This window comes from Pleurodeles waltl, chromosome 12, assembly GCF_031143425.1.
Source record: "Pleurodeles waltl isolate 20211129_DDA chromosome 12, aPleWal1.hap1.20221129, whole genome shotgun sequence".
Lineage (NCBI taxonomy): Eukaryota > Metazoa > Chordata > Amphibia > Caudata > Salamandridae > Pleurodeles > Pleurodeles waltl.
The window spans coordinates 549300614-549321400 of record NC_090451.1 but is presented as its reverse complement, the minus strand read 5'-3'; the positions used below and the strand labels follow the sequence as shown (position 1 = coordinate 549321400).

General features: G+C 49.6%; 1 protein-coding gene across 1 annotated transcript; it reads right to left on the bottom strand.

The window, feature by feature from the left end:
* Positions 1–6611: 6611 nt before the first annotated feature.
* On the bottom strand, positions 6612–7049 carry LOC138267151 (uncharacterized). The gene has a single exon (XM_069216003.1). The coding sequence runs from the start codon at positions 7047–7049 to the stop codon at positions 6612–6614; it is 438 nt and encodes a 145-aa protein (XP_069072104.1).
* Between the last annotated feature and the right edge of the window lie 13738 nt (positions 7050–20787).

The window sequence follows — 20787 nt, the reverse complement described above, 5'->3', positions numbered from 1 at the left end:
ACAGGACAGGTGTGGGAATTCAGCTAAAATTATATGTGTTTTGTTTTGGAATGTTGGCCACTGTGGGACATGTTACTACTGCTTATATATCATTACTATCCTGCTAATCTGACCAGTGGCAATAATTGGATGAGTTTGAGTCCCTCTGTTTCACACCAATGTGTTCTAGTGGTACTCCCAGCTGACGAAATTGCCTGATGACTATTTCACACACATTTTTGCAGTATGTAGTGGGTGTAGCATACATGTTTTCAAAATATATCACTTATTCAGTGATTTGATTGTAGGGGATGAGGCCAACATCCATGTACAACATGTAGGTACCATGTGCATAGATATGTGCTCACTCTTGTACTGACACTGTGTGACTTGAGACATGTTACACACATCACAAACACTAAGCATAGTAAGTGTCACAACACACATAAACAGGCTGGTTGTGTAGGTGGTATTTATTTACAAGTGTAACAGTGCAAAGTATATATAATATTGAGTCTGTGACCTCATTTGTGGAATCCATACAATTGGGACACCACACAAGTCCAGGGTTGAGGGACATGTCACAGACATGTTTGGGTAAAGTGTCTTTCAGTGCAGGAGTACATTAAATTGCCAATTGGAAAGGTAGGGATAATAGCAGTCCATAGTAGAGAGGTCAACAGGGTGTTGAGGTGGAGTGCATATCTGTCAGAGTGCCAACACTGCCATGATCTCAAGCACAGGACTAAGGAAAACACTGCTCATGTGGCATGGGCTGGTGCTACCGGGAACTCCTACGGCTGAAGATGATCTGTTCCACATCTTCATCCTCCAATGTGTGTGGTGCCTCCTCTACCCTTGATGGTGGTAGTGGAGAAGTAGAGGGGGCCACACACACCTCAGTGGTTGCAGATGTGGGCTCCCAATTCCCGTCAGCTGCCATCTGTGGCACTACATATTTTTAAGTATAGCTGCAACATCCCTGTGGTAGGCAGCCATGTCTGCCCTGAGGGAGACCAATTCCCGGTGTATGGAGTCCTTATTGTCCTCAGGCACACTGCTGCCAGTTTGGGAGGGCAGTTGTTGTGGCCTCTCCCTCAAGGCAGCAGCTATGTCCCTCAGACACTACTGGACTCCACGCATTGGGGAGTGTGTGCATTGGTTGGCTGCAGTCTGTTCTGTTGCCATGACCATGCACGTCCGCATCCCCTCAAGGCTGGCTGCAATTGTTTGCATCCCCACCCTCACCTCCTTGGCCAGCTCCCGCAGGACTCCCACCACTGTCCTCTTGAAGCTGGTGCCTGTGTCCTCGGAGTCCTCTGCTGTGTCAGTGCTGCCACGTCGTACTCTTGCTGTGGGGCCTGTGGGATGTCTGCTAATTCAGTACTTCTCCTTGCTACTTGAGGTGGTATCTGCATGTTCACAAGAACTTCTGCAAGGGTTCTTGGTTGATATTTGCCAGCTGGTCATCCAGGTCAACAGGGTACTCGAGGACAGGCAGATCCACAGGAGAGCCATCACCCTCTGGAATAAGATGGTGTAAAATCAGTCTATCTGTGTTATGGCAGTTGACAAGTCACTTCAACGACTTGATATTTGAGGATCATTGTCATAATAGGCCCATGTTGATGTAGAAGTGGTGCAGCACGGTGCTGTGCAATTATAATCTGTGCCGCCCTGCTTCACTTTGGTGACACGAGATTGCACCATATGCAAATGATTATGGGGCACCCCTGTGTTGTCCCCCATACTGGTGCAAGATTCAGCTGTCAGCATAATTGTAGGCATCCTTGCACCATTGTGCAAGGATGTATGTGTTGAGGGGTGTGACTGTTAATGTGTGTGAAAGTGTCCCTTCATGCACATTAACAATAACCAATGGCACTTTGGAACTTCTGTGTGAGCTGTAGAATGCAGCACACTCGGAAGAGCCAAATCGCCATTTACATATGACTGTTTATGTGCATGGAGTTACACCATCACAGTCTTAAACAATCATTTCTGGCATTTTACACTTCCTATGCATGCTGCAGATTGCAGCAGACATAGGAATTCAGAAATGAAGGAGGTACAAATGTATTCCTCCTCGTTGCACCCTGCTAATGCCACCCCTGGGGCTGGTGTAATAGGTTTGGCCCTACCTCAAGTTTACAATATTTCATTTATCTGACGCAGCATTGAAATTGTTGCTGTGGTACATCCACAGCAACACCCATTGCACCACCTTCCACGCACTGCCATGTCACAGCACCACACATGGTCATTTTCAGCTGTCCCAGTCTTACATGTTTCACATACACCCATGCTGTGCTGAGACCTTGCACCACCCCAGGCAAGGCATAGTCACCACACTGTGCTCTTGTTGCCATTGATGTCTCCTCATGTTGTGATTTGTGTTTGTGTGCTACTTTGCATATCACTAATGGACCTGGCAGAGTTCTGTTTCTACTCCATCCTGTTGGAGAAGGTTGCCTACCTTACTGAACACCTATGTCCTCCCCCTCAATGCAGCCATGTCTTGCACTATGATACATGACTGCAGCATGGTGACAATTCAGCTCATGTGACAAAAGTACAGGTTTGAACCCAGGGATGGCCAATATAGGTATGAATTTTCTGCTGTGTACATCATTCAGTTTGTGACAGTGCCTGATGATAAATGTGGCTATGGACATTGCCAATTCTGAGGAGTTGTACTCAGGTCAGGGCCCGAGGTAGGTTCATATTTCAAGTGCAACAGTCCAAGGGGCACCTGACTGCCACCGTGCAATTGTTCAGCCCCTACAGCACAGGTGGTGGTGGCAACTGTTGTCAATGTGTAGTGCCCCATTGGCCAATGTGATATGTTAAACACTACCCTCCAGATATATTTCTGAATTTCCTCCAGCCTTTGCATGGCGGTGTAACCCCCATGAAATGGTTGTTGATGAAGTGGTGTGGTGTGGTGTGCCCCTGGGAGGCCCTCCACAGCCCATGCACTTAGCAGGGGCAGTGCAGGGTGACCCATACTTTGGCCCTTTGCCCTTTTCACTGTCTGATTTTCAGGGCTGGGTACAGAGTGTCCTGTTACACCCAATGCAGGCCACAACTGGCACTGACACTATTTGATCCATCTATATTGTCTAGTGTGTGCCCCACAGAGATACCATGTGCAGATATATTACCAGCAGCCATCCCAACGTGTGACTCATACTTCCAAGTGCAATGGGAACACTACACTGGTAGTCTTACCAACACCGATGATGTGTAATTAACCACCATTATGTGAAGGCCATGCCCCATGTGTTGTATGAGTGTGTTTATTTCCCAAATCCCATGTGTCTGACATGGTTGTGTCCACACAGTTGTGTGCTCAGCCTGTGACTGGAGTGACCTACTGTTTGCCATCTGTGGTATATATTTCATGTTTTGGCACATTTCAGTTCAGCATCAATATGTGTGGTTGAACCCAACTTCAGTTTAGTTGGTCTGGGTAGTGGCATGTTACCAGTGATTCCAGTCCAGCCTGCTATTCCACCAGTACCAGTTGAGTTAATTGTTCCATGCACCTAGGAGACACCCTGACTGCGTGATGTAGGGATGGCTTTCCATGTGGATGTGTTGTCTAAGTGTGGTGGTGCTACCAGTACATTCCTGGGTACTGTTGGGACAGTTGCAATGACTAGTGTGCTGTGAGATGCAGCACACGTGTTTGGGCAATGAGGAAAGGCTGTTACTAATTGCTAGAGCAAGGGAAACCACTATGTGGTAGCCCCAAGAATGGTATTGACTGACTATCTGGTCTCTGAAGTCTTGGTTGTGTTAGTGGTGTTGATGTGACTACATGCAAGGGATTTAGTGATATCACAACCAGTGGCACAGTGATTATACATGCCACCCATTCCATGTGCTGCATTTGTACATGTGGGTATTTAGGCCTGGTGTTCTTAATATGTCCAGGTTGTGTATCTTTCAATGGTGCATGGCACTCCCAAGGCGCAGGTACATGGGTAAGCTTACGTTGGCATGGTGCAAGTTGCTTAATGTGCATTTTATCCCTCTGCGCTCCTCTGACATACATTGTGTGAGTCCTATTGCCTCCCTCTACTTGCACTTGACAATTAAGCATATATTTCCCCCATGCAACTTACCCTGCATTTGTGGTGTTTCCTGGTATTCTGTGCTGTCCTGTCCTTCTAACCCTGTGACAATTTCTTCCAGGATGACCGCTGCAACCATCTCCTCCATCTCATCCATGACCTCTTACGGTGCTGAACTCCCACCTCCAGTTTGCAGTGCTGCCTTCCAGTTCTGTGCCATTTTTTCCTTGGTCCTTCTCTCGAGGCATGCCAGTGTTTCTTGCACTCAGTAACTGTTCTCCTAACCTCTGCCACACTGTTGACCTTATCCACAATCTGATGCCAGATTGCCTCTCTCCTTCCAATTGGCAATTTGGAGGTGACGAAGAGTTGATTTTGTTGGTCCGTCACCTCTCTCACCAGTATTTCATGCTCCTCTGCTCTGAAACAACACTTCCTCTTTTTCTTCTCCTTCCCTTGGGTCTTGTCTGTGTCCTGATGGCTGGTTCCTTGTTGATTGGGGTCTCCCTTGAGTCTCTCCTGGCTTCTGGGATCCATTTTGGGGCTCCTCTGCACTGTTTGCTCCATTTGCGTCTCCTTTTGACGCTATTGCGGGCAAGATTGGTGCATTTCCGCTTTGCAACGTGTTTCCATGTCGTAAACCGGATTAGAGTAATTTTTCCTCCGTTAACGCCATTTTGCCTTACGACAAGGCGCAATGGTTAACGTGGGAAAACATGACTCTAAACATTTTTTACTGCCACCCAGCATCAAAGTATAAATTTGATGCCCGAGTGGCGTTAAAAAATGGAGCTAGTCAGGGCAACCCTTTTTGACGCAAAACTGCGTTGGCAGGTAAATTTGGCACGGGGGAAACGCAGAGGTGCACCGTATTCCCTTAAATCTGGCCCTTAAATTGCCATCAGAAAGAGCCCAGTTTTCCTGAAAACAACATATATGGGCCGATTTAAAGAAAAGTGACGCAGCGCCCTGCTGCGCCAAAATTGGCAGCACTACGCTGCGTCACCTTAGAAATGCAGGGATGCGCCTTATTTAAGGGAATACGGCGCACCCCTGCGTGGCATTTCCCCATTCCTCCACTCACCAACATCAGAAATGCTATGTATGGTTTGTTAGGATGATCTCAGTACCACTTTTGTAAATCACCAAAGCACGTCTTTGTTGGAAACTAGCTTTTGCAGATGGAAGCACATAGGCCCTCATTATGACATTGGCAGTGAGTGATAAAGTGGCGGAAATACCACCAACAGGCTGGTGGTAATTACTGCCCAATTATGCCCACGGCGGTGAGAACGCCCATAGACAGCCAATGTACCACACCATCCGCCAGGGCTTTAACACCACGCACTAAGGCGGTCGCCATCAACAGCCAGGCGGAAGACAAAGTACCACCCACCATATTATGACACAGCATGCCCGCCACGATTTCCGGTGCGGTGCCAAAGGCATCAAAAGCCTGGCAGAAACTGAACAGAGAAAATAAGACACTTACCAACAAGTACACAGAGGACTCTGCCGCCGCCATGAAACAGGAACTGCAAGTCTTCCCAGTGCTCTTCTATGCCATGCGCCACCTGGAACCTCAATGCCGACAAAGACGACGATGGTGAGTACAGCCTCCTAGCACACAAGGGAGGGAGGGAGGAAAAGGAGAGTATTCCGCACACACACACCAGACACACATCATACACACAAACAGCAGCACACATAAACCAATCACACACGACACACGGCACAATAAAACATGGACCAGATTATGTAAGTACTGAAAATGCATAAGCACGGGAAAAGCCACCACATGAACATGATATGTACAACTGACCACAAAGGGCCAATGCCCAGTCCAAAGTACAAAGGGCCCACATAGTCACAGGGCACAGTGCAAGGCCCAACTTGTCTCCTGACATCAACTGCACAGAACTCTGCAGGGGCATTATGTTGTAAGTGGGCAGGCACGCAAGGGAAAAAGGGGGTGGGGGCACCTCAGCTGAGTTGGGGCACTTGCCTACTGGTTCTGGAGAGGGCTCCATGCCCATTTCTCTGTGCTGAGGAATTGAAGGCCACAGTATCTCAGGTGGGTGACTTTCCCACTGGTTCTGGAGGGGTCTCTATGCCCATTTCTCTGTGCTGGGGAGTGCAAGGCCACAGTCTCTCAGGTGGTTGACTTTCCCACTGGTTCTGGAGGGGGCTCCATGCCCATTTCTGTGTGCTGGGAAGGGCAAAGCCACAGTCTCCCAGGTGGGCGACTTTCCGACTGGTTCCGGGGGGGCTACATGCCCATTTCTCTGTCCTAGGGACTGCAAGGCCACAGTCTCTCAGGTGGGTGACTTGCCCACTAGTTCTGGAGGGGGCTCCATGCCCATTTCTGTGTGCTGGGAAGGGCAAGGCCACAGTCTCTCAGTTGGGTGACTTTCCCACTGGTTCTGGAGGGGGCTTGTTGTACAGCAGTCGCAGGGGGTAGCCTACATGCCCTCTGCTGGAGGTGAGGACTGCACTGCCTCATCTGGAGGTGAGGGCTACCCTGTGTCAGCAGGTGAAGGTGCCTCCTGGGTCTCAGTGGGCTAAGGTGCAGCCTCTGCAGGAGGAGTGGGCTGCACTGCGAGGTGATGGCTCCATGACCACTGGTGGTGGTGGTGTCATCCTGCCGTCCTCTGCTGGAGGTGAGGGCTGCACTGTGTCAGCAGGTGAAGGTGCCTCATGGGCATCCTCTGCTGAAGGTGAGGGCTGCACTGCCTCTGCGGGTGAAGGTGCATCATCTGCAGGAGGAGTGGGCTGCGCTGCCTCAGCTGGAGGTGAGGGCTCTGTGACCAGTGGTGGTGGTGGTGTCACCCCGCCAGCCTCTGCTGGAGTCGAGGGCTTCTTCCCCTTCATGGCAGATATTGAGGGCTTCTTCACCTTAATGGACGGAGGTGCGGGCCCCTTCCCCTTCATGGCAGGACTCGAGGGCTTCTTCCCCTTCATGGCAGGAGTCAAGGGCTTCTTCCCCTTCATGGCAGGAGGTGCAGCCTCCTTCCCCTTCATGGCAGGAGTCGAGGGCTTTTCCCCCTTCATGGCAGTGGCTGTGGGATCCTTACCCTTCCTGGCTGGTGGAGTGGGAACCATCAATGTCTTGCCTCCACAACTAGGAGGCACCTCCACTGTCCGCGTGGACTGTTTGGCTGAGGTGCTGGGCTGGGACGCTGGGACCCTGCTCTTACAGGCAAGACGGGGAGAGGAGGAAAGAGGTCAAGTTGGGCAATGACAAGCTTTTTAGGGATGGTGGGGTGGGGCGAGGGAGGAGGGATGGGAGTGGAGGTTGAGGGAGTGGTTGTTGGAGGAGTACGTCTGCTGGAACTGGGTGCAGGTGCATGGTGAGTGGGCTGATGTCAGGTGGATTGCTGTTGGGTGTCTAAGTGCTTGCGTCTGTGTGCTTTAGGTGGTGGGGACAGACAGGTTTGGGGAGGACACCGGGGGAGCATGCATGGGTATTTTGGAGGTGTCTGCTAGTGAGGTGTGTGCTGCTTGGTGTGGTGATGCTGGTAGTGGTTGTTGAAGCAGTACATGCAGGTGTGAGTGTGGACGTGACTGTGAGGGAGGTGGTGGAGGAGGGGGAGACAGTGGAGGCAGTGGATGTGGTTGTGACTGCAAATGTCTGGTGTTTGCGTGAGTGCTTATGTGTTGAAGTGCGGTGCCTGTGTTTAACTGTGCTACTCTTGTGTGTTGGCTTGTGTGCATGCTTGTCTGTATGTGTGCATGGGATGGGTTGGGGTTGAGGAGACTGAGACTGGGAAGTGGTAGTTGGAGGGGGGACAGTAGGGGCAGGGACAATGGCTGCCATCAGAGAGGATGCCAGAACCAGAATCGATCTCTGTTGGGCCATCAAACCACTGCGGATGCCCTCCAGGAATGTATTACATTGCTGCATCTGGGATGCCAGTCCTTGGATGGCATTCACAATGATTGACTGCCCTACAGAGATGGATCTCAGGAGGTCAATAGCCTCCTCACTCAGGGCAGCAGGGCTCACTGGGGCAGGGCCTGAGGTGCCTGGGGCGAAGGCAATGCCCACCCTCCTGGGTGAGAGGGCACGGGCAACTCGCTGAGGGGCTACTGGGAGGGTGGTGCTGGTACGTGGGTGGCAGCTGTACCTGCAGCTAGGGTGTCCACCACCACCAGGGAGCTTCCATCAGAGGAGGTATCTGAGTCTGTGTTGTCACCTCCTGTCTCCGCCATGGTGCTCCCCTCGCCATCCGTGCCATTGGTTCTTTGGACTCTGCCTCCTGAGTCCTGTGGGATGCAGCTCCCTTTGTCGCTGGTGCCCCTGCTCCTCTGCCAGATGATGCTAATGCACACATGGGCAGGATTTCAGAAGAGGAAAGGGAAAAGAAAAAGAGAACACAGGGTCAATTACTGCACCAACGCCACTGTTGGCATGCACAGCGCCGTCACACACAGGGATCAGGATTGAGCACTATGCATTGCACTGCCATTGATTTGGCTAGATGCCACTGCAAGATGAGGGCCAAACACCATCAACTGCACGCCTCCTGGGACTCACTAAGCCCTGCCTGACACGTAATGCAACCTAGGTAGGTTACCTTTTTTTCCCTTTCAACCATTACCCTTGAGCTGGATCACAGTGCAATGTCTGGCCTGGCATTAAGGGGCACCCACTAACTGACCCCCAACACCCGGATCCCATGCCACCTACCGATTATTGTAGTATTGCCCACTGTACGCACCCCCATGTAGCTGCTGTGATGCCCTTAAGCGACCATCCAGCTCTGGTTAGGCCACCACCAGTGTGCGGGCCATCAGAGGGGTCAGGTTCCAACAGGCACTCCTTCCTCGTTGGGAGGCCATTTCCAGCTGGGCCTCCGTGGTCTTCCGTGCCCAATGTCTCAGGTCCTCCCACCGTTTCCGACAGTGGGTGCTCTGCCTTCCATAGACCCCCAGGGTCCACACGTTCTTGGTGATGGCATGTCATAATCCTTTCTTTTGATGGGCACTGACCTGCAGAGGCGATACAGAGAGGACAACACCATTACACATACAATCCAGCATGTCACACATATGGCCCACCAATCCTGTTTCCGTCACCATTGGCACACACATTGCCCAGCGCACACCATGTACACCACCACATTACATCCACCCATGACACGATACTTGCACACACATCTCCATGCATCCTTCTCACATGCATCATACTAAAGGTGTACTCACCTGTTGGTCTGGAGGCCCATACAGCAGTCCGTTCTAGGGTGGGACCCCATCCACCAATCGCTCCAACTCCTCCGAAGTGAAGGCATGGGCCCTTTCCCCGGTCTCAGGGGCCATGGTAGGTTCCAGACACAGGTCACAGCAGCACATGCAATGTAGGTGTTCTCCTGTTGAAGGTCAGGAAACAAGTGAGGAATCACATAGAAAATGGCGGTCACGTCTGCGGCGGTGTACACCGTCACCGCCGACGTTGATCCCTGTTGGCCACTGTACACCATAGAGCCCCTTATTATCCAATGAGGTAATGCACAGCGTGCAAGACCGCCTTCCACCACAATGCCCAACGTTGGCGGACTTACCTCACTTCCACTGTCCCTACATACAGGAAAGGCGGACGCCATGTCATGGAGATGGACAGCCATCAGATTAACCTTTACTGCATCACTGCCAAAATTTGCACATACCTGTCATTTCCACTGTCCCATCACATAAATGCAACATGTACACTGAGGTTGTGGTTCCATTGTTCAAATTGTGACAGCCTATTCACTCTTGTGACCCTTAGATACCTACCGCTGCGGATGAATGGGAGAAGACGAACCCCCGTGTACAGACCCCTTGTGGACTTGGCTACACTGGAGGACAGGCATATTATACTCTCCTATAGACTGGACAGGGCCACAATCACAGAGCTGTGTGCCCAATTGGAGCCTGACCTGAAATCAGCTATCCATCATCCCACTGGGATCCCCTCTCTTATGCAAGTGCTATCAGTGCTCCATTTTCTGGCAACTGGATCTTTCAAAGTGACAGTGGGCTTGGCAGCTGGATTGTCACAGCCAATATTTTGTATTGTGCTGGCAAGGGTCTTGCCTGCCCTGGTGAAACACATGTGCAGCTACATTGCATTCCCCCAGGTGGAAGATTTGGCCTTGCAATGGGCCATACCCCCAATATAATTGGTGAAATTGAAGGTACACATATTGCGTTAGTCCCCCCGCCAGAATGAATAGGTGTTCAGGAATCAGAAGAGTTTCCACTCACTGAATGTGCAAATGGTTTGCCTGGCTGACCAGTACATCTCCCACGTCACTGCCAAGTATCCTGGGTTGGTGCATGACGCCTTAATACTGAGGAATAGCAGCATCCCAAATATGATGGCCCAACTACAGAGGCACAGGGTGTGGCTAATAGGTGAGCCAGATCCCCCACCCACTGTATGTCACTGCATGCGTCCAGGTGTTCTCCCCATAGGATTGTGTAAGGCTAAATGCTGTCCCTCAATACTTGCAGGTGACTCTGGCTACCCAAGCCTATCGTGGCTGCTGACCCCTGTGAGGAATGCCAGGACAGGGGCTAAGGAACGTTATAAAGAGGCATATGGATGAACCAGGAGAATTATTAAATGAGCCTTTGGCCTCCTGAAGGCTAGGTTCAGGTGCCTCGATCTGACAGGTGGATCCCTGTGCTACTCACCCGGAAAGGTCTGCCAGATAGTAGTAGCATGCTGCATGCTGCACAATCTGGCCCTCAGACGACATGTGCCTTTTCCACAGGAGGAGGGGACTGGAGGTGCCCCTGTGGCAGCAGTGGACCCTGAGGACAATGAGGATGAGGAGTCAGAGGATGAGGAAGAGGAGAACAGAACATTTGTTATACGAAAATACTTCTAATGAGAAACAGGTGAGACAGTGGTATTGTAGGAAAGTACCATCTTGCCTGGCATGTTACCCCCATTTTTTATTGTGTGTCAGTTTGTTTTTGCCTGTCTCACTGGGATCCTGCTAGCCAGGACCCCAGTGCTCATAGTTTGTGGTCTGAATGTGTTCCCTGTGTGGTGCCTAACTGTGTCACAGAGGCTCGGCTAATCAGAACCTCAGTGCTTATGCTCTCTCTGCTTTTAAAATTGTCACTGCAGGCTAGTGACAATTTTTACCAATTCTAATTGGCACACTGGAACACCCTTATAATTCCATAGTATATGGTACCTAGGGACCCAGGGTATTGGGGTTCCAGAAGATCCCTATGGGATGCAGCATTTCTTTTGCCACCCATAGGGGGCTCAGACAATTCTTACAAAGGACTGCCACTGCAGCCTGAGTGAATTAAAGTCCATGTTATTTCACAGCCATTTTACACTGCACTTAAGTAACCTATAAGTCACCTACATGTCTAACCCTGACCTAGTGAAGAATAGGTGCAAAGTTACTAAGTGTGAGGGCACCCTGGCACTAGCCAAGGTGCCCCCACATTGTTTAGGACAATTTCCCCGTACTTTGTGAGTGCGGGGACACCATTACACGTATGCACTACAAATAGGTCAATACCTATATGTAGCTTCACAATTGTAACTCCGAACATGGCCGTGTAACATGTCTAAGATCATGGAATTGTCCCCCAAAGCCAAAAATGGTATTGGGGTGCCAATCCCATAAATCCCCGGGGCTCCAGCATGGACCCTGAGTACTGCCAAACTAGCTCTCTGGGGTTTTCACTGCAGCTACCGCTGCTGCCAACCCTCAGGCAGGTTTCTGCCCTCCTGGGTTCTGGGCAGCCCAGTCCCAGGAAGGCAGAACAAAGGATTTCCTTTGAGAGAGGGTGTTACACCCTCTCCCTTTGGAAATAGGTGTTAAGGGCTGGGGAGGAGTAGCCTCCCCTAGCCTCTGGAAATGCTTTGAAGGGCACAGAGGTGCCCTCCTTGCATAAGCCAGTCTACACCGGTTCAGGGATTCCCCAGCCCCTGCTCTGGTGCGAAACTGGACAAAGGAAAGGGGAGTGACCCTCCTCTGTCCATCATCACCCCAGGGGTGGTGCCCAGAGCTCCTCCAGTGTATCCTAGACCTCTGCCATCTTGAATGCAGAGGTGTGAGGGCACAATGGACACCTCTGAGTGGCCAGTGGCAGCAGGTGACGTCAGAGACTCCTCCTGGTAGGTGCTTACCTGGTTAGGTGGCCAATCCTCCTCTGAGGGCTATTTAGGGTCTCTCCTGTGGGTTTCTCTTCAGATAATGAATGCAAGAGCTCACCAGAGTTCCTCTGCATCTCTCTCTTCAACATCTGCCAAGGATCGACTGCTGACTGCTCCAGGACGCCTGCAGAACCGCAACAAAGTAGCAAGAAGACTACCAGCAACATTGTAGTGCCTCATCCTGCTGGCTTTCTCAACTGTTTCCTGGTGGTGCATGCTCCGAGGGCTGTCTGCCTTCACCCTGCACTGGAAGCCAAGAAGAAATTTCCTGTGGGTCGAGGGAATCTTCCCCTTGCTAACGGAGGCGGCAAACTTCTGCATCACCGGTCCTCTGGTTCCCCTCTTATCTTGACAAGCGTGGTCCCTGGAACACAGAAGCTGGATCCTAGTGATCCCAATAGTCCAGTGGTCCTTCTGTCCAAATTTGGTGGAGGTAAGTCCTTGCCTCCCCACACCAGACAGTAATCCTGTGTACTGCGTGATCTGCAGCTGCTATGGCTTCTGTGCACTTTTGCAAGGAATCCTTCGTGCACAGCACAGCCCAAGGCCCCAGCACTCCATCCTGCATTGCTCAACTCCCTGAGTTGACCACCGACTTCGTGGGACCCTCCTTTGGAGTGTTGAGACGACCGCCATGCTCAGATTTCTTGAACGCCAGTTCATGTGCTTCTGAGGGTGCTGTCTGCTTCTGCATGGGCTATCTGTGCTGCTTAGAGCCTCATCTGTCTCCTCATCAAAGGGGCGACCTCCTGGTCCTTCCTGGGCCCTGGCAGCACCCATTTTCTTCAACTGCAACTCTTGCAACTAGCAAGGCTTGTTTGTAGTTGTTCTGCATGGAAACAACTCACCATCCTCCAGCATGCCGTGGGACATCTTCTGACCAAAGGAGAAGTTCCTGGCACCTTCCGTTGTTGCAGAATCTTTGACTTCTTTCACCCAAAGGCAGCCCTTTTGCACCTTCATCTGGGGTTTAGTGGGCTCCTGCCCCCCCTGGACACTTGTGTGACTCTTGGTCCCCTTCCTTTACAGGTCTTCAGGTCCAGGAATCCGTCTTTAGTGCTTTGCAGTCAGTTGTTGTCCTTGCAGAATCCCCTATCACAAATTTACTGTCTTTCTGGGGTAGTAGGGTAACTTTACTCCTACTTTTCAGGGCTTGGGGTGGGATATCTTGGACACCCTTAGTGTGTTCTTACACTCCCAGCGATCCCTCTACAGACTACACTAGGCCTGGGGTCCATTCGTGGTTCGCATTCCACTTTTTGAATGTATGGTTTGTGTTGCCCCTAGGCCTTTTGTCTCCTATTGCATCCTATTGTATTCTACAGTGTTTATACTACTTTTCTAACTGTTTACTTACCTGATTTTGGTTTGTGTGTATATTTTGTATATTTTACTTACCTCCTAAGGGAGTAGGTCCTCTGAGATATTTTTGGCATATTGTCCCTAAAATAAATTACCTTTATTTTTAGTAAATCTGGGTATTGTGTTTCTTATGATATAGTGCTATATGATATAAGTGGTATAGTAGGAGCTTTGCATGTCTCTTAGTTCAGCCTAAACTGTCCTGCTATAGCTACCTCTATCAGCCTAAGCTGCTAGAACACTACTAATCTACTAATAAGAGATAACTGGACCTGGCACAAGGTGTAAGTATCATCAGGTACCCACTATAAGCCAGGCCAGCCTCCTACATCGGTGGTGCAGCGGTGGGATAAGTACTTGTAACTGCTTTACAACTTTGTCATTGGTGCTTTTAATAAGAAAAACATATACCAAATACTCCAGAATATACACAGTTAACCTAAACAGTTTAAATTTCCTTCTTTAAACTGTCTAAAAAGTTTTAGAAAAGTTTTGAAAAGTTTTGAAAAGTTTTTCTCTTTTCTCTAAAAGATTCTAAACTTGTTTCTCTCTGTCTTAAACCATTTCTAACAATCATGTCTGCAGTAGAACTTACTCCCAGAGTTGTCCAGGCAACCTATGGTTGTTTAACTTTAAAAGTTTGAGGGGTCTCTGCATTGAAAGAGTTTTAAGTATTGGAAAGAATCCTACAAAAGATCTTCTCCGTAGACTTCTCCTAGAAAGTGCCAGAACCAGTATGGCCCATCCCAGGATCAGGAGGTAGAGGAGGGGGGTACCCAGCAGGACTCAGAGGAGTCCCCTGAGGATGCTGGGGAGGGTTCTTCCAAAGACCTGCCAGCTTACAGGCCATCTAGTGACACTGTTAGTGGGAGGGGGTCACACACTAGTAGGGTACCTTTCACTCCTAAAGGCTAGGTTACTAGAGTCCAGCCAGTTAGGGACAGGTCTCACTCTGCCAATTCCCATATTTCTACTGTGCCACAGATTTCCCAAGCCTCCCACCCTGAGGATAACATTATGGAAAGGGAACTCAAAAAGCTGAGGTTGGAAGAGGCCAGTCTGAAGCTAAAACAGCAGCAGCTAGCCTTAGATAGGGACTGTCTGGATGTAGACAGGGAAAGACAGAGGTTGGTGTTAGTTCCCCATGGTGGCAGCAGCAGTGTTTTTGATAGCAATCCTGTGAGAGAACACGATTCCAAAAAGCTGCATAACATAGTCCCCCCTTACAAGGAGGGGGATGACATTAACAAGTGGTTTGCTACACTTGAGAGGGCCTGTATGGTACCGTTGGTCCCTCAAAGGCAGTGGGCTGCTATCTTGTGGCTACCTTTCACTAGTAAGGGTAGGGATAGTTTCCTTACTGTCAGAGAAAGTGATGCTAATAATTACAAAGTTTTGAAGGATACACTCTTAGATGGATTTGGCCTAACCACTGAACAATACACGATAAAGTTCAGAGATACCAGAAAAGAGTCCTCTCAAGACTGGATAGACTTTGCAGACTGTTCAGTGAAGGCCTTGGAGGGTTGGTTACATGGCAGTAAGGTGACTGACTATGAAAGCCTGTATAATCTAATCCTAAAAGAGCATATTTTGAACAATTGTGTGTCTGATTTGTTGCACCAGTACTTGGTAGACTCAGATCTGACCTCTCCCGAAGAATTGGGAAAGAAGGCAGACAAATGGGTCAGAACAAGAGTGAACAGAAACGTTCATACAGGAGGTGACAAGGATGGCAAGAAGAAAGATGGTGAGAAATCTCAGGATAAGCATGGGGATAAAGGTAAAACTAAAGATCCTTCTTCAAATCCTAAACACTCTTCAGGAGGTTAGGATAAATCAACTTCTTCCTCTTCTACACAACCCACACACATTAAAAAGCCTTTGTGCTATGTGTGTAAAACTAAAGGCCTTAGGCCAGGGGATAAGTCCTGCCCAGGTAAACCCCCTGAGCCTACCACCACTAATGCATCAAACTCTAGTGCACCTAGCAGTAGTGGTAATAGTGGTTTGACTGCTGGCAACAGTCAAAAATAGGGTGTAGTTGGGTTCACTTTTGGGTCCATCATAGAAACTGGGGTAGTCAGTTCCAAGACAGTTTCTGTCACACCTGGTGGCATTGGCTTTGCCACACTGGCTGCTTGTCCCCTTACAATGGATAAGTACAGGCAGACAGTTTCAATAAATGGTGTTGAGGCTCAGGCCCACAGAGACACAGGTGCCAGTATCACTTTGGTGACTGAAAACCTGGGGCCATATTTATACTTTATGACGCAAAACTGCACCAGCGCAGTTTTGCGTCAAAAATATTACCGCCGGCTAACGCCATTTTGGTGCGCCGTGCGGGTTTAAAATGTACACTTTGACGCACAGCGGCGCAAACCACAGGTGGGAGTCATTTATTTTGCCGCACACCGCAGCATCAAGTCTTAAAGCAAAACGACGTTAACGCAGCGGAAATGACTGTGGGTCGATTTACGACCCCGCAAAACGGATATGCGCCGTTTTTTTACGCAATAGCGTCAAAAAAACCTGCTAACACTGCCATTTCACCAGAGGAGAGCCAAAATGGATCCCAGATGCCACTACAGACCCCAGGAAGATGACAACAGACCAGGAACCAGCCAGGAGGACCCACACAAGAACCAGGACACTTATAAGAAGAAAAGAAAGTGTCGCTTCAGTGCAGAGGAGCAGGACATTCTGGTTAAAGAGGTGACGGAACACCAGCACAAACTGTTTGTCACCTCAAAATTGCCAATCAGTAGGAGAGAGGCAATATGGCAACAAATCGTTGACAAGATCAACAGTGTGGCAGAAGTACGCATTACTGTCATCGAGTGCAAGAAACGCTGGCATGACTGCAAGCGCAGGACCAAGGAAAAGATGGCCAGGAACAGGAAGGCAGCACTGCAGACTGGAGGTGGGAGTCCAGCACACCAGGAGGCCCTGGACCACATGTAGGAGATGGTCACAGCCGTCATCCCTGAGGAGATCGTCACAGGGATTCAAGGACAGGACAGCGCAGACTACCAGGAGACAACGCACATGCAGGGTAAGTCGCATGGGGAATTGAAATGCACTAATGTCAACTGCAACCGGGGGGAGGGAATACATACTGCACATTGCATGTAAGTCATCATATACATGGAGTGGCATGGGTAAAGGGGCACGGCATAGGGGCATGGCCTGCACAGACAGAAGCTGGGGCACACCATTACACTACACCAACAACAGTCCCATAGGGGCATGCTGCCATGTCAACGATGGAGCAAAGGGAAAGCCACGCCAGGAGGGAAGGGCACAATGTCAAACTGCCATCCCGGCACACGTCAGCCACCATACCCCCCATATTAACTAGGGCCCTCTTAACAACCTCTAGCCATACCGGCAACTGGAATGTAACTGCAACAACAGTTGCCACTACCACCTCTGCTCTGTGTGCAGCTCAAGTAGCCAATGGCAGTAACCTCCCCATGGATCATACACACCTAAATTAGAGGGTTGAGGATGACAACTTCAACAATCCCCTGAAAAAAGACAAAGGCCCCAGTACTGTCAAATGTCAATGCCCATAATTGTTGCAAACATCAGCCAGTGTAAACAACAATAGGAGCTACACAGCACTAAGGACATACCCATGCTGCATATGTCAAGGTCCATCCTGTGCCTGGGTCACAATGTAGCATCCCAAATGTCATACTGCTTCGACAACAGCATTGAGTGGGGGACACATGTAACTGGTCACTGACATACACCTGCACAGTCAGAGGAGGAAATAGGACACTGATACGATTATCAGGGCAATCCAATGTACCACACATTCCCACCATCAGCTGTACACATTACCAATGCCAACATCCATATCGTGCCATAACATTGCTGTGCATAGGATATGCTACATGTCAACTACATTTAAGTGGATGTGAAAGATCAGAGACTGGGGCAGGTCCAGATTGTTAAGTGTGCTGCCAGTGCCATCAGAACACCCACAGCCAGTGAAAGGTCTCACCATGAGGATGGATGTAGACGGAGGGTTGAGTAGGACAAGAAGGTGGCAATTCACTATTTGGCCAAAACCAACTCCTAGAAGAGATGATGCCAACAAGTCTAATAACTTAATAACATACATGTGACATGCAGGTGGGCCATAGGCCTGGGAGAATGCCCATCTGAAAGACTGGAGCAATAAACACGAAACAAGATCACAATGTGAATTCATCACAAGGCAGGCATGTCACATCGTGACACGTGCACGAATGCAACATTGAACCCCTGTGGGCCGACCTGGCTGCCTACCATCGTGATGTGGCTGCTATTCTTAAGAATCAGCAGATCCTCCTTGCTGCAGTACTGTCCCTAAGACCTTCACAGGTAGCAGCGACCGGGATGTCTGACTCCACGTATTCTAACAATGAGGTGTGTGTTGCCCCTTCACAACCACCACCACCAAGAACAGAGGAGGCAACACACACATCAGAAGAGGAAGAAGACATGGAACAGATCACCTTCACACGGAAAAGTACCCAGAAGCACTAGTCCCTGCCACATGGCCAACAATTACCAAGGTCCTGCGCTTTGTGACATGCCAGTCTTGCAACAACTCTACTTAATGACTATTCGGCTTACCACTGTATATCTTGTCAGCCTGCCCAGTGATTGTCTCTCTCTTACTCATTGGCAAATCCTGTCCCTCTGCACTGTCTGAAACATCACCCCAGCATGTCAAAAGCATTTCCGTAACTCCTTGTGTAGGATCACAATGTAAGATGTCACTCTAATGGACTCACAATCATGGACAATGTACAGATAGCACTACAGCACTTTTCAATAAATAGCACTTACACAACAAATCTGTCTCTGGGTAATGTGACATATCAACTGTGCAGTAGACAACTGAAATGTGCCTACTGTCAAATTACGTAGCTTGTCAATACAACTGTCCTGATATTACGTAGCCAGATAAATCTGCACAGTGTTCATGATTGCATCATACTCTGCCCATCCTGAGGGACATATCTGATGAAGTGAGAAACCATACACCATCATACTGTGTTGGACAGAATAATGCTTCCTCAAGGGATATCTAAGTCATAAAATAGTGGCAGCAAAATGTTGTCACCATGCAATACTAACACATATAACAGTGCACACTAATCTAAGCAAACACTACAAAAGCTGCATGAATGAAGCTATCTGAGTTTACATATAAATAGGTAATCATGCTGAACTGTGTCACAAATGACGTATGTGAGTCATGAAGACAAGAATACAAGACTCCCTACGAGAACTCATCTTATAAGGGTGTCCTTGATCATCACACTGCAGTCAGACCTAAAACTGTTCCCCCAATACCAAGTCTGGAAGCACTGTTTATGAGATAGAAAACACACTTATCAACAGAAACACATTGTGATCCATATTAACTGTGATTGGTGGTTGCAACGAAGGGTGGAAACTTTGCAAGGTAGCTCTGGGGTAGCTGCCAATCTTACAGTTCCGTTGGGATTTGTTTGTAGCATAGGACACAAATGTAATAGAACAACATTCAGGTACACTGATTCCAAGCCCAGGATCAAGTACCATTTAACACATAGGGGGTCATTACAACCCTGGCGGATGGCGGAGAACCGGCAGTAAGACCGCCAACAGGCTGGCGGTCTTACCTTGGTGTATTATGACCATGGCGGTTGCCGCCATGGTCATCCGCCGGTTCTCATCCCGCCCGCCAGGGCGGAGATGACCCCCGGGCTGGAGACCTGGGTCTCCAGCCCGGCGGCCGTCAGTATACCGCCGGCGGTATTTGGACCCGGCTTACCGCCGTGGATTTCCAGCGGTTTCAACCGCCATGAAATCCATGGCGGTAAGCACTATCAGTGCCAGGGAATTCCTTCCCTGGGACTGATAGGGGTCTCCCCCACCCCGACCCCGAGTCCCTCCTCTACACCCCCCACCACCCCTGCCACCCCCCAAAGGTGGCAGGGCCCCCCTCCCCACCCCGACCCCCAACATAACATTACTCACACACACCCGACACGCATGCAGGCACCACCAACACACACATGCACACACCCCGACATACATGCCTACATCCACACACACAGTCAGACACGCACATCCACATTCAAACATACACGCACACATCGATACAGACATACCCACAGCCATACACGCACTCATTCCCATACACACAACACCCCGCAAGCATACACGCACTCACACACCCCCGCTACATACACAGACGCACACCCCCATGCACGCACACAACACACAACACCCCCCCTCCCCTAACGGACGATCGACTTACCTGGTCTGTTGATCCTCCGGGAGGGGACGGGAGCCATGGGGGCAGCTCCGCCGACACCACACCACCAACAGAGCACCGCCACGGCGAATCACAGGACGTGATTCGCTGGGCGGTGTTCTGTTGGCGAGGTGGTGGAGGTGGAGCAACCTCCACTTCCCCACCGCCCGCAAGTATGGCTGTTGGCGGCTCTCCGTCGGAATAACGATGGAGAGCAGCCAACAGTCATAATACGCCGAGCGGCAAACCGCCTGCACAGGCGGTCTTCCGCACGGCGGTCCCTCGGCGGTCTTGCAAAAAGACCGCCGAGGTCATAATGACCCACATAGTGTTAAGGGTTAACCAAATATTTATTAAATGCTAATCACAGAAGAGGAAACTGAGGGAAAGGTCTTACCCACCCTAATCTACTCTGACTACTCATTACCCACAATTGTCCCTTACTAACCTAAGCTAAACTTACTTATCACATGTAACGAAACGTTCTAAACATCCACCCCCCCACCCCCCTTATGAGATGGGACACATGGAGGACAACACATACTAACCTAAACACATACTATCCTATACTAAACAAATATATATATTTTTGTAAAGTTTTTATTTTATTTTTATTTTTTATATATATTTTTTTAAACACACAAGAACCCCAACATAGCCCAGACACACGTAATAAGTAAAAATAGAAACAATCAGGACCCCCCACCCACTAACACTAACTAAACTAACAGCTAATACTAACCTAACACTAAGCCCCCTAAGCCCACTAAGTATAAGAACAAGGAAAGAGGAGGGAGGGGAGGGAATCATGTCCATATCAAAAAAGTCTAGAGGTTGGCCCTGCGGAGGGTCCTCTTGATCGACTTCACACGCTGTTTAATGTGGCGCACATC

Coding starts and splice junctions, on each gene's coding strand:
- LOC138267151 (XM_069216003.1), bottom strand. CDS start 7,049: ATGAAGGGGAAGAAGCCCTTGACTCCTGCCATGAAGGGGAAGAAGCCC.